We start from the raw sequence: 15,154 nt of genomic DNA on the forward strand, positions 1-15,154 counted from the left end.
CAAATTTCTTTTCATATTCTTGTAGGAAATTAAACGCTCTACAAAAAAGGCCTTATACACTTTTTTCGTTTATCTAACCGTTGAATAGATATTTGAGGTCCAAAAATCGGGAAAATTTTTAAAAATTCGTTTTTTGTTCTTAATTTTGTAACAAATTGAAAAATTATAATGATCAAACGCGCAAGACATATTCTTGTTGGAAATTGATTGCTCCACAAAAAAGGTCTTAATAACTTTTTTCATTAATCTAACCATTCTAAAGATATTCGAGGTCAAAGTTAAAAAAAAATATAAAAACATTTTATATTTTTAAAAAATTTCTAATTCACTGAAACTTCATTATTTTCAAATTAGCAAGATATATTCTTGTAGGGGCTTAAACGTTCTACAAAAGATTCCTTGGAATGAAATTGATTGCTTTAACCGTTTAGAAGATATTCGTATCCAAACCAATGCTCACTGATTTCAATAGTTTTCTTATGACCCGTATGCATTGCGATTTGGATACGAATATCTTCTAAACGGTTAAAGCAATCAATTTCATTCCAAGTAATTTTTTGTAGAACGTTTAAGCCCCTACAAGAATATATCTTGCTAATTTGAAAATAATGAAGTTTCAGTGAATTAGAAATTTTTTAAAAATATATAATGTTTTTATATTTTTTTTTAACTTTGACCTCGAATATCTTTAGAATGGTTAGATTAATGAAAAAAGTTAATAAGACCTTTTTTGTGGAACAATCAATTTCCAACAAGAATATGTCTTGCGCGTTTGATCATTATAATTTTTCAATTTGTTAAAAAATTAAGAACAAAAAACGAATTTCTAAAGATTTTCTCGATTTTTGGACCTCAAATATCTATTCAACGGTTAGATAAACGAAAAAAGTTTATAAGGCCTTTTTTGTAGAGCGTTCAATTTCCTACAAGAATATGAAAAGAAATTTGCTAAAAAGTCAATTAATAAAAAAATTATTTTTTTTTAGCAGAAGCTTGATGTAAAAATGGAAAATTGCAAAGCGGAGGACCTTCCCATTAATATAAAGAGCTCATATTTGGTGTGTATATTCTAGAGGGGTCTAGCAATCGATTTTTCGGAGTACCAAATCAAAAAAAAAAATTTCGATTTTTTTGACCCACCCTAATGTATATAGATGAATTTAATTTTTTAAATTTACAAAAATTCTGGTGATGCTCGCATCAAAATATGAGTCGTTATAATTTGAAAGTGAGATAATTCATATTAATTTTGTATTCTTCTCAAAAAAATTCAATTTATCTGTTTAACTGTGGTTAATTTGAAACTTTCAAATGTAACGACACCATGATGTCGAAAAACATTGGGAATTGGAAAAAAATTAATTTTATTTGTATGAATATTTTTCCGATTGTTAATTTTTTGAAAAAATGGTTTCATACAGCATTTTAAAGAACTAATTCTTTTTTTTTTTTTTAATGCATATTATGATATTCTGTCGTTTTCCCTGACTCTGAAGACCTTAATTTTGAATATCCAACCACTAGAACCCAAACTATTAGCGATTTTAAACAACAATTTCAAGCCTATTTTGAGAGTTTTGTTGTTCAATTTTTTGTTAGTTTGAATAGATTGAAAAACTGTCGAAAAAAAACATTACATTACATTACATATTAAACTAGTCTGAAGATAAATCTCCGGACTAGAAACACTGCAGCTTCGGAATCTAGGTCCATTTTGCTGATACAACACAAGACATTAATACAACACAGAAAGACAAAGAGAGAAAGAACGAGAGAAGAACATACAACACTGAACTACGTGGCACAGAGGAGGAGACATAGTTGAAAATTGTCTCATGTTATCGCACAGGTGGCTTCAGTTAAGCTGGCGATTTAGAAAAAACTTCTGAGCCGACCGCTGGGTTTGAACCCACGATGTCTGGCTCTGAAGTCATCCATCTATTCCTCTGTGTTGTTGTCTATTCTTGTTCTATTGGTCGGATTTTCAAGATCAATGTCTTCAGGGTCAGGGAAAATGACAATTTTTTCAATTTCAATTTTTATTCAGCATTCATTTTCACTTAAATCTAATTAACAAAAATTTTATATAATACAATGATATAATTAAATTATGAAAAAAGAATACTATAACAAGAAACAATCTATAACTAGTAAAGTTAGTGTTGATTGATCCAACAAATAATTTTTAACTGAGAAAAACTGACATGGGGTACTATCAGCTTTTCTAATACAGGGTGTCCCAAAAGTAATGGATCAAACGAAATATGCTGATAGGCTCTCAGAATTTGGTAAATTGTTCATCCCAAATCTTTACGGTTTTCGATTTAATGCAGTTTTTGTGAAATTTCGATAAATCCCGACTTTGCAATAGTATTTTGCTTCCTCCGCTCATAATTGATTTTTGTTTTTTTTTACAATTCTTTCACAAAAACAGTGCCTAATAATAAGAAATAATTAATTAATCAAAATATTTTTTATTTCATTCGCCATTTTGCTGCAAATGAATTAACAGTTCCATGTTTTATGAAAACTCAATTTCTCACTTTTATTTCAGAGCAACACCCTGAACAAAATTTTTATGGTGTCACCCTGGTCTATTATTTTGAAAACTTGCCGTGTTATTGCAGATTTCAAAAATGTATAAAAGTTTCCGAAGATGAAATTAGAACGAAAGATATTACAATTTGAATGCAAAGAAACAGAGGTTTTCAGAGCAAAATAACAAACAAAAATCGAGGCTTTTATTCAGAAAGAAATAAACAAACAACAGTCGAGAAAATTTGTTTATTTTTCTTTGTTATTTTTCCCTGAAAGACCCTGTTTTGTTGGATTACACCTTTAAAGGTGCATCCTGATATTTCAAAATGAATCATTTTAGTTTTTTCACTCATTATTAACTTGTGAACTGCAAACCAGACTCTGAGCGTTTGAAGGTCCTCATTTATCCTAACTATGCACTCGAAAGGTGTTTTTTCCGTGTACGTGAAAGCTATGTCGTCAGCAAAAGCGATTTGTTTACCGTTAAATTTTTGATGAAATAGGGAGTTCATATAAATAAGAAACAATAATGGACCCAATACAGATCCCTGTGGAACACCATTCTGTATAACAAGCGATCTACTAAAAACTCCATTAACAAGTACCTTTTGCTCTCTACCTACTACCAAATAAGTTTTAAACCACTCATAAATGGAACTTATAAAACCTGCATTATAAAGTTTGACTAATAGCAAATTATGGTTTACCATGTCGAACGCTTTGCCCATATCAAGGAAAAGTTCCATGTTTGATTGATTTTGTTCAAACCATTGTATAAATTACAGCACACTTATAAAATAGCATCTTCAGTAGATTTACCGGATCTAAATCCAAATAAATCTAATTTTTTAAAAAATTAAATCTAATTATGTTTTTTTTTTATTTAAAATGATTGATGCATTCAAAAGACTTCATTGTAAAAATTTAATTAAAATCAACTGACTACTTTGTATTGATAAAATTGTAAATAATTATCCTGTTGTTTGTGTAGGGAAGACATAATGTTGAGAAAAATTGAATAACCAGATACAGTTTTTAAAAGGAAGAAGTTGTTTCAATGCTCTAATTCTTTTGAAAACAACTTAAATACAAAATTTGTTGGATTTAAATTTCAATTTTAAACGCGTTGGCAAGATTTTTAAAAACAATAAAAATTGGTTTAAAACTATCTTCATCTAGTAGTCACTGCAACAATTTTGTTAATAAAAATGCAAGTGTTTTTTTTTTATGTTTTTATCATTTTTAACGGTTCCTGCCACTAGTCTCCCAAACGACTTGTTCAATTTTATTGATTTTTTTTATTTAAACGCATTTTGAAAGTTAGTAAATCAAAAATAATAAATAAATAATAAAAATAAATCAAAAATAAATCAAAAATAAAATTTTGAAAAAATTCATTTTTTAAAAAACAATTTTGATTTTTTTTTCCAAAATGTACCTACCTTAATTCAAGGAAATCAAATTGCATACATGTTTTTGGAGGTTTCTTTGAAGAACGAATTATTTTTTTCTCAAAAACATTAACTTTAAGTCTAAGAGTAAGTTCGAGGTGCCCAAGGACAAGGAGTTTACTGTGAAATTTTGTTAATCAAGATTTTCAAAAAAAAGTCAGAAATTGTTGATTCATTACGTAATTTTTTTTCTTCTAGTAGTTTTATATGCTTTTTGTTACTTTTCGTCTTTTAACTAGAACTTACTTAGAACTCAAATATAGCAAAACAAAACCTGCTTACCTAAGTAGTCGGCTAACTTGAGGAAAATTTCAAATGACTATTAACAGCCAGCGTTACCGTTGAACATTTTTGAAAGGTCGCTAAAAAAGTCGCTTTCAGAAAAAAAGGTCGCTAATCTAAAAAATTGAAAAAAAGTCGCTTTTTTGTCGAAAAAGTCGCTATATGAGAAAAAAAAGGTCGCTAAACCGTTTTCATATGTTTTTAAATAGAAAAATAAACACAAGTGGTCTTGAAACAAAGTTTTTATTAACAATAAAAAAAATAACAAAATTAGAAACTAAAAAGTGGTTGTCTGTAAAGTTGGTTTACGGACGATGATTTTGCGTGATAACGTCATAAGAAAACAGGTCGTGTGCTTTTGTTAAAAAAATGATCTAAAAATCATGTATTTGCCAACTTTCTTGTAAGAAAAATTATAAAATATACATAATAAATCTTATAGTAAAGTACCTACTTAAACTAAAAATTAAGACCTAACATATATGTGTATAACTGTATGATTTGTGGAAAAACGGAATAACTTTTTGAATCCTATCATAATTTACAAGAAAAAGTTAAATCAAATACCTTTTTTTTCTTTTCTCATAATATCAATTTTTGTAGGTATATGAAAAACTTACAAAAAAATTACGCCATTAAAAAGTTTAATATTTTTTCTAAAGAAAAGGTAAAAAATCCATTTTTATTATATAAATTTTATACCATCTGAAAGCCTATTGTTTCCGCTGTAAATATTTATATCAACCATGTCTGAACGACATCTACGAAAAGAGCTAGAATTTTTTGAACCCAATCAGTTTTCATAAAAAAAAAGCAAAAATATCAATCTTTTTTATCTTCTCAAGCCCTTAAATAAATTTTTTTAAATTAAAATAAAAAAACTAGACCGACTGCTGCACTCTTGTACCATTATTTTATTTGTTTGAAATTTTTTTCTATTTGCTAAGTGCTTGTTCAGCATTCAACTCGGTCTGCTCAGAGAGCGATAACTTATTCTGAGTCCATCGATCGCGCTCTGAACAAGCTCAGAATACGTTCAGAACGAAAAAAGAAATTGAAGCTCTAAATGTTGAGAGGTAAAAAAGAAATACAATTTTTAGAAAAAAAGTCGCTATAAAGAAATTGGTGAAAAGGTCGCTTGGAATAAAAAGTCGTCGCTTGGTCGCTAAGGCTTCAAAAAGGTCGCTAATAGCGACTAAAGTCGCTTAGCGGTAACGCTGTTAACAGCATGTGTATATGTATAACAGGATTGAAAGACGCAAAAAGGCCTCTTAACTTAAGATTTTGGGCTTACATTTTTGTATGGCAGCTAATACAAAACCATAAGCCATAAAATTACTACGTAATAAACAAGTAACTGTACATAAATCTTTATCCGAAGCAAAAATACAAAAAAAAAAACAAATCAATTTTGTCCTCTAACATTTCGACATAATATTCTTAAATACTAGATGTGGGATACATATCAAATCTTAAACTAGATTATTATGTAATAATTTTGACATATCCCCCTTTAAACCTTGATCATTTTTAATCGGATCAGTTTATGGTTCAATTACCTTAAAGATTAATTTTAGAATTTATTTATTGATACATTTTAAATTTTGTTTGTTTTCACCTTGAAATCAAAAGCAGTTTTTAAGTCTCGATAATAAACAGTAACAAACTGCGTATATGAAGTTTTTGATAGGTAACCTTATGATTTTTCATTATTTATCTGACTGTATGCATATTATTTAACTAAGTAGAATATTTCACATGACAGAAAGGTAATCTAAATCTTAGCCTTCAAAGTTTTTTTTTATATTAAGTTTTCAACATTGTCAAAATTCCATATCTGTCAAAAACTACCCCTTTTTCTAGAATTTTGCCAATTTTAGCCTAAAGGGACCCTTCCCATTGAATTGTTTCAAGTTGAAAGCTTTCAGTTCTTTCATAAAAAAAAAAAAATAGTCTTTAATAAACTGCGCATATTATAGTATTAATAGAGATAGAAGTTTCTACCACTTTTTCTTGTAGGTATTTTATTGGATCATTGATTTTAATTGGACACGTATTCCAGTTTTTCATTTTGATTTAAACAATTCAACTTCAGATCATGCGTATATGTACTTAAAGCGAACTTCATCAAGTTGAAATATTTAAAATTCAAAAGACTGAATTTCACGCTTTGGGTGACAAATGAGTAGGTTTTTTTTTTTTCTATTCTATTTGATAATCGCCTCAGCCTTGGCCTTTGATTAGAATTAATTTTTTTTTTTATTATCTGGCTTCAAGCAAAAGTTTTTGGCATTTTGACTATTTGAAATTAGAATGTGGGTGTGGGAAGAATGTTGTAGGTATGATGGTTTAAGATGGATTATCCAATTGAATTTATTAATTAAATTCTTTTTATTGTTGTGTAAAGTGTAAATAAAATGAATAAGACAAATTGCTGAAGACTTTTATAAGTTCTTGTCATTCAAACAATGATAAATACGATACAAACCTGTTGATTTCAAAGTGATTAAAGTACAAATTTATGGCACGTTTAATTTTTAACTTAACTTATTGCGAAAGTTACTAATAGAAAAATGAAACAAATTCCTTGTTTAAATTCTAAAAAGATTTTGATGAAAAACAGTCTTCTTATTGGCAATTAAACCATATAGTAAAATACAACTTGCTGTTGAGATAATTTTCACACCCTAATCTTTTTTAAATGTTTTAGATCTAAATTTTGTCATATATTATGTTTTTAGTATGAGAATTTTATTGCAAGACGTAAAATTTTATCCTCTTGTTGACATTTCACAGCAGTATATTTTATGCAAGAAGGAAGAAAGAAACATTTTGTTGTATCTATATGATTTATTTATTGACATGAATATAATGAATAAATCTGTAAAATTGTTATTGAATGGAAAATTTTAAATTCAAAAAAATAAAGCTGATGATAACAAAGAATGCGATACCGTTTCGTGTTGCAGTTTAAAAGCTATTGTAACTAAGCCAAATATAATAATTGATTGGCAATTGTAATGTAAAAATGCGCGTATAGGCACGTACTTGGTTTTGTACTTATTGTTACTAACAATTTGTTAGATTTTAAACTATAATTGTATTATATTGTTAGATTGGCGTAGGTACATGAATTTTGCATACCCAACATTAGGTAACAATAAAAACATATTATTTTTAATTTTCCTCTGCAGTTTTCTATAAAATAAAAAAAAAACAAACTGTATTCCATGCGTACTCAATATTGATAAAAATAGGTTGATATTTTATCTTTTGATGAAAATATCTTCCTTCGGTTTTTTTTTTGGTCAGTTAAAAAAGACTAAGATCTCATACACCAGAGAAGAAAATATCAAACTTGATTAAATTATTCACTATAGTAGGTATATAAAATACAAAAAGTACAAAATAATAAAGACTTAAAATCGTGAATTTAAAAAAAAATCGGGTTGACGGAAAAATGTATCCTCAATAGCAGAACAAAAGATCTTTATTTAAGATTTGATTCGTTCTTAGTTCTCATGCTAAATGCAAATCTGCATTTTTTGCCATGGTTTACTAATTAATATGTTAAATTAAATTTTATTCTTTTCTATAAAGTTTTTCATTGCTAGTTACCTGATTACATCTAAGCCAAAAAAGGATTGTATTTGGATATCTTAACGGTCCTCCTAGCCGATTGCCACCGGAAGCACTTCTTTGATTTTCAAAAATCGAAGTTAATGTTTCACCAGATTTTTGATACACCTCTAGTGCTCTGAAATAAAAGAAAAATATTTGAAATGAAATGGGTTTACAAAAATTACAAAAGCAGTGTTTTTTTTTTAAACTCAGAAGCTCCTTATTTTACTATTTTTACAAAAACAAAATGCTCAAGTAAGTATTTGTTTTGTTTTTGTTTTGCGAATACAATCAAGAAATGAGAGTTGTTGATTAGTATAATATGTAGTTACTAGTTAGTAATTACACTGTGTGACAAAAAATTTAAAAAATCGAGCAATCGTGGACATACTTATGTCCAAGCGGCGACCGTCGAGTTACTTAGCTCATAAGGTGAGAGTTTAAAACTGGTGTCAAATGAAAGATAAGTTGATGCAGGAAAAAAAAAAAAAATAGGGTTGCCACTTCTAAAATGGGAACTTCCATGTGGCAACCCTATTTTAAAGGAAAAATTGTAACATAACTAATACATTCATATCTTTGTCGTTTGGCTGGATATAAAAATTTTAGAAATGTCAAACGAAAGTCAAAATAGCAGAAAAAAAATAATAATAATATAAAGAACGTAACACCATATTTAAGAGTGTATAATAATTGATAGAGTTAATAATAGAGCCTTTAACTCTATCAAATATTAGCTGTGTTAGTGTTCCTTTGGGTTTAAGTATCTACTGCTAAGTACTTCTGGTTGTGTTCAATTCCATTTATTCAATAGAAAAAATGTCTTTGAATGGATTCAGTTCAGAAGTACTAAAAAGTACTTTGCTGAGCCCAAAGGAACACAGCCATTATACACTTTGGCAAAAAAACAAGTGATTTTAGTGTTTTTTAGTATTTGAGTAGGGTTGCCGAGTACTTGTCTGAATTTGCGAGGTGGCACCCGATATTTTCTAGGTAGATGAGAGTCTTAGCTAAAATATTATGTATGTTATAGCCTTTTACTTTATCAATTATTATACACTTTGGCCAAAAAACAAGTGATTTTAGTGTTTTTTAGCATTTGAGTAGGGTTGCCAAGTACTTGTCTGCATTTGCGAGGTGGCACCCAAATTTTTTTTTAGATAGAAGGGAGTATTATCTAAAATATGTTGTATAGTTTAGATTTCTAGTGCATAAAAAGTTATACTGTTTTGTTCCAAGAAGTTTTTTGTCAGTGTTGTTTTCATTTGAAAGGGGTTGCCACATTTGTAGGGTTACTTTCGTTTGGCATTTCAAAAATTTTATCCGGTCAAACAATAAAGGTATGAATGTATTAGTTATGTTTTTCCTTTAAAATAGGGTTACCACATGGAAGTTCCCATTTTAGAAGTGGCAACCCTATTTTTTTATTTTCAGTATCAACTTATCTTTCATTTGACACTAATTTTAACCTCTAACCTTATGAGCTAAGTAACTCGACGGTCGCCTTTCCGACTTTTAGTAAAACAGCACATTCATTTAATATATCTAAGTTGAATAGAGAGGGAGATAATCTAGATAGGGATCGAAATCTTTCACTCTATCTCTGCGAGCTTATTGTTGAGTAATAAGACCAATTGATTAAAAAATTAATTGTTATTTGTAGGGGAAGTGGGAGCAGAACCGCCTATGGAGGAAAGACTGTTTTTTTACTACGTTGTATAAAAAAAAATATTAAATTGACAACATTTGTATAGCATAAAATAAATGGTTTCTGGTATGATCGTTTATATCTGCAAGTTGGTTTGAAACCCCGAAAAGTAATGCCAAATTTTGAGATTTTTCAATCAACCATCAACTTATTATATCGTGCATGTGAGAAGTAAGTTGTACTTTTAACAATGAGATAATTAAAAGTTTTAGCTTTTTCGTTTTTATAATAAACCGATGAAAAAGCAAACAGATTTCCCTTTTTAAAGAAAGAAACGGTTTTACTACCAACTGAATTTTGTTATATGTATGTTTTATTTATTTTTTTTTTTTAATAGAAATAAGATTTCCTGAAAAACATATTAAAATTAATAAATAAAGACTTTATTTAAGTTAACAGATGTTTGTTATTGGTTTTTAAGACAGTCAAACACTAAAGGGGCGGTCTTGCCCCCACTTCTCCTGCTCTAACCTAAACAGGAATTTTAGCACAACTTTTCGCGGCTAACATTTTCATGAAAATTGGGACTTCATCACTTATATCAGAAAAATAGTTAATAGTAGTTAAGTCTATAAATCGATTGCCAAAGTGCCACTAATATTTGAACAGACCCGTAGACGTTTAACCGGAGCTGTTTTCTGTTTTCATTACAAGATTAAATTTAGTTCTGAGCGTTATCTCAAAAAGTGCCAAATAGGCGAACAGACACGAGCGAATGCTAGCATACCGGATATCCGTTGCATTTTTCTCTTCAACAAAAAAAATAGAACAGTTGCTTTTAAAATTTTTTTAATATTTAAAAATATATTATAAAAATTAAAAATAAAAAAATAAATCGTTTGTGCGAAAAACTACATTTTTTCGGTTTTGATTCAAAAAAAAGGTTTCCAGAATAGGATCGATCATTTGTTTAGGAATACCTATACGACATATGTACCTACCCACATATTAAATGATCGTTCCAAAAAGTCAGATAAAAACTAAAAATTACATATACCTAAATGGTGTTCGGAAAATTCCTTCGTCATTAATAATAAAAAAAAAAAACATTCAAATCTTGCTATTCATACGTAGGCAATTAACTCATAGATAGACATCAAACTATTATGGAATTTAAAATTGCCTATGTCTATGTTTTTCTCCCACAAATTTGCAATAAAAAAAACTTATTTCCGATTCCCCAAAAAAGGCAATAGTAAAATAAGTTTTTTCTGCGCACAAAACATAGAGCCGCTCATATATCACATTCAAAAATTTCCTTCCAATGGCAACACTAAACAAATCAAATGACTTAGCAAATCATAATAAACAAAACAAACCAACTCACATAACTAAATTAATTAATACTCAACGGTCTGCTCAAATTTGAATCACACTCAATTCGCCTGCACACATCGTATTTCATTTATCATTACTCACGCAATAATGATCCCCTTTTTATCCACCTCCCCTAAATCCCATAAACCCAATCCCAAAACTTAATCTAGACGTTGACACATGTTAATAGCATTTCCTCAAGAAAATCAACTCTCACCACCAGCAGCAATTCCAGCTAAGGCGACATCAGCGCCAACCGTCAATACATAAATAAACAAACTCAATGTTTATGCTATTTTGCTTTGCTGTTGCTGTTGGTGGTTTTACGATTGGGGGCGGGTGGTGAGATGTGGGGGAGCAAAAACGATCGCCAACTCTGAGAGAGAATTGATAATAAGAAACTTAAAGCATAATACAGAAAAAATAATGTATTCCTACGCGCTCGTTTTTGGCGCCAAAAATGCCCCCAAAAATACGCGATCCACTCGATTCTCGCAAGTATTAGTTTCTCTCAGATGGTATCTCAATATAAGAGTGGCTCTCTCTCTCTCTGATTTCATATATTTATGTATTAATCATTAACTTGCAAGCCGGTTACGTGCACATGGTGATATGGTGGCGGTGTCACAGCACAACAAAGCACAGACAGGCCCCCTTCTTCTAGCCCGTTCTCCGATTGCCAAAAGAAAATAGCTTTAAAGTGTATTTGGTCATGTGAGTGGTTTTTTTTTTTATTTGTAAACACGTCATATATATGTATGTATTGAAGCCGGTTGAGCTTCGATAACGAAAACGATGTTGTATGTGAGTACGAATGTGGTGGCCTGATCGCGGCCCGCGATGTACAGTTCTCTATAGGCCAATGCCAAAGATTACACAACTATAGCCATACTCAAAATATACTCAACTGTACGAATTATACGAAATATCAACAGAGAGCGAGAATGTGATATGTGAATGGTGTTAAAGAAGAGACTACGGCTATGGCTCCGGCTCAGCCAAGTGAAGCGTGCGAATGCGAAACTCGAAGATAGTATTTAAAAAAAAAGAACTGACTGCAAAATCGAAGAATGAAACGACAGAAAAGGTTGGCTTGCTGCGGCCCAACAACACGGCCGGTAGCGGCACGGTGATTATGGTTCTATGGAAGAAGCAAACTTTGGTTGTTTTTTTTTTTTTTGATTAAGGAATTTCCGGCAGCGCTTTCAATTCTCATCCGCTCTTATACTAACTGATGTGTATTCTTGGAATTTGCAGCTCTTTGTCGAATTAAGAAACCGACATGAATTCAAAAAAAAAAAAAAAAAAGAATCTCAACGGTTTTCGGGGGCTTCGAATTCAAATTTTAAACGCTTGAGGAGGTAATTACTGGGAGTTGTTTTAAAAAACGACGAAAAAACAGGTCTAGATAATATATGAAGTATTTCAAAAGAATTTGCAAGGAAATGTTAGCAGGTATAAATCATAGGTACCGATCTGATTAGGACCTTTAAGTGAATCGAAATTATCCACATTAAAGATAATGGAAGGATTTGATGAGTTTCTAATTTTAAACAAATTGTACATATTTTTAAAACTTAAAAGCTTGCTGCATTCTTCAGTTTTGAAAATCAAATGTATTAGTACCAATATCATCTATGCATTGGATAAAATAAACTATATCCTTGTATGTTTCTAAGTGATCTAAATTTAGAGATTTTATATTTTTAGGAATTGAATTACATACTTGTTATATAGGAACTACGCGGGTCACTGTGGTGTATGTGTAACTTTTTTGTTTTTACAAATATTAAACTTTAAGGCAAATTGTTCTATTTTTCATCATTTTATTAGAAGAGATAAAATTCTTTGTTGATTTCTTAGTCATTAAAATGGCCTTGATCATGCAGTTTTACTTATGACCCCAGTATAGAAAAATTGTAAAAATTACTTACTTCATTTAAAAATAAAATGCACAATCATTGAACAAAATTAAAGAAAATTTAAAATATGATTTGTTAAGGAATTTCATAAGAAATGTAAAAAAAAAAAATAAAATGTGTTTTTAACACCTTTTAAAATGTTCTTTTACACAAAACCAAATACCTATGCCATTTGTGTTCTTACATAAAACGGAATTTTTAGAAAAAAAAAAATTTCGAAAATCGTTAAATCGTTTTTTTTTTTTTTTTTAATTATTTTTTACGTATAAAAATTTTCTTACATTAAAAAAAAAAAAGTTGGTATTAAAATGCAATGAAAATATTATTCAACACATTTAAAAAAAATTTGATAAAATTCATAAACCCTTTTTCAAAAATTTATTTTTCAAAATAAATTTTTGAAATATTTGTTTTTAAATCCAAAAATGTGTTTTTTGAAAATTTTGTATATATAATAAAAATATTTTTTAAACGCTTTTGTATAAAAATTTTAGTTTGAAATCGGCTTTTTCGCTAACGAGAAATTTATAAATCAGAAAACCGTTCTATGGCAGGTACCTACTTTGGTTCACTGTGGTGTATGTGGAACTTTTTTACTATTGAAAAATTTTAAACGCTGAGCATTTAACATTTGTTGACAAAAAGTCAGCTACAAACTGTAGCAGCTGGATTTAATGCACTATCTTGAGTGTAAAATAAAAAAAGATTCCGAAAAAGCCTCTTTTTCTGCACTATTTTTCAAGTGGTATGCGAAAAAAAGGAAGTTTTTCTTTTGTCACTGTTAAAAAATCCAAAATCAAAACTCTTTTTTTGACTATTTTAGAGGTCGTGCGTATATTGTTTCAAAAGCTTTTGTTTAATATTTTTTTTTTTAATCACAGCCGAGAGCTGATAACCTTTTTAACGAATATTATAACGATAAACGACGATTTTTTTTTTTGAAATTTCATCTGAGCCAAGTTGCTACCACCAAATTTTGCAGACCCGAATTGACTACAGTAAATTAATATCATTTCTGCTACAAAAAAAAAAAAAACATCACGGTGTAATTAATTTACATAAATATTTGTATTAAAATGTGTTATCAGATCAAAGTTTGGACTATTTTGAATGAATTTTGCAATCTATTTCCTGTAGAAAAACCTAAAACATGAATGTGATTTTGCTTTGCTTTGGCCGTATTTCATATAATTATCAGACATTTCTTCATTAATGTTGAAATATTTAATACAAAACAATCTTATTTCTTTACATCATATGTTTGTATTTAAGAAGATATAAACTCTTCAAACATAGATTCTATTTTAAAATATTAAATAGATTGATTAACCAAAGTGTGAAAGATTGTTTTAATCGAGTTAGGTTGTCTACTTGTAATGTGTGCAATTAAAAAATATCATTATACATATGTATCTTTACATATACATACATGTAGTTAGACATGTAAAAAGTATGTACATGTTCAGTTCATATTAACATGTTTATATAAACAAAATTGATATAAAAAAAAAACTAAACAAAACAAATCAAAATATAAAAATACATAAATAAACACAGGTTTTTTTTTTTTTGCTTGTCAAAATGCAAACTGATAATTTCTTTTAATTATTATTATTTAATAAATCTACGATTTAAAAACGTGACATCATTATAATCTTATCCCATATCAAACCGGGAAGTATGGCGCGGCGGCAAATAAAAATTTCAAGTGTGATAAGAACTTGAATTAATTTAAATTATAGCGCCATCAGAATAATCAAATTTGATTATCCACGCCAAAAAAAAAAACATACTGAAGAGTCATGTTTCATGAATTGACATGAATTGAAAAGAAATTAATTAGGTATTATTATTACGAAACATTATGAAAAAACTGCGAACCGATTTTGAATTATAAAATCAGTTAAAGCGTTCATTTGCCATTCACTTTTTTATTGTACTAGAAATCAAACTCACCATAAAAGAGGTAAATCTATATCTAAGTATTCTTCTCCTCAAACTTTGAACCGTTCTCTCAATTTTTCTTGTAAAGGTTTTACAAATTACATGTCAACTGATGTACAATATTAGAATTCATTTAGATCAGTTGAAAAGAGATTTTTTTATTATAAGTTGGTTTGTACATAACCATACCTAAAAACTTATAAGCAAACAGGGGCGTACACTCCCTTGGGGCAAGCGGGGCGGAGCCCCGGGGCCCCCGACCGACCCTAGGGCCCCCACTGGAGACAATGCAGAGAAGGAAACTGTTAGCATAAATTGAGTTACAAAGTAAATTAAAATGTATTTAAATCACTTCGGATACAAGGGAGACA

At 29.2% G+C, this 15,154-nt stretch overlaps 1 protein-coding gene across 1 annotated transcript in view; it reads right to left on the reverse strand.

Annotated features, from left to right (window-relative positions):
- LOC129908263 (tRNA dimethylallyltransferase) overlaps window positions 1-15,154 on the reverse strand; it is a 58,787-nt gene that overhangs the window by 8,276 nt on the left and 35,357 nt on the right. Inside the window, 1 exon segment of the mRNA XM_055984645.1 lies at window positions 7,890-8,028. Coding sequence (XP_055840620.1) covers window positions 7,890-8,028 — 139 coding nt within the window.

This window comes from Episyrphus balteatus, chromosome 2 (genome assembly GCF_945859705.1).
Source record: "Episyrphus balteatus chromosome 2, idEpiBalt1.1, whole genome shotgun sequence".
NCBI lineage: Eukaryota > Metazoa > Arthropoda > Insecta > Diptera > Syrphidae > Episyrphus > Episyrphus balteatus.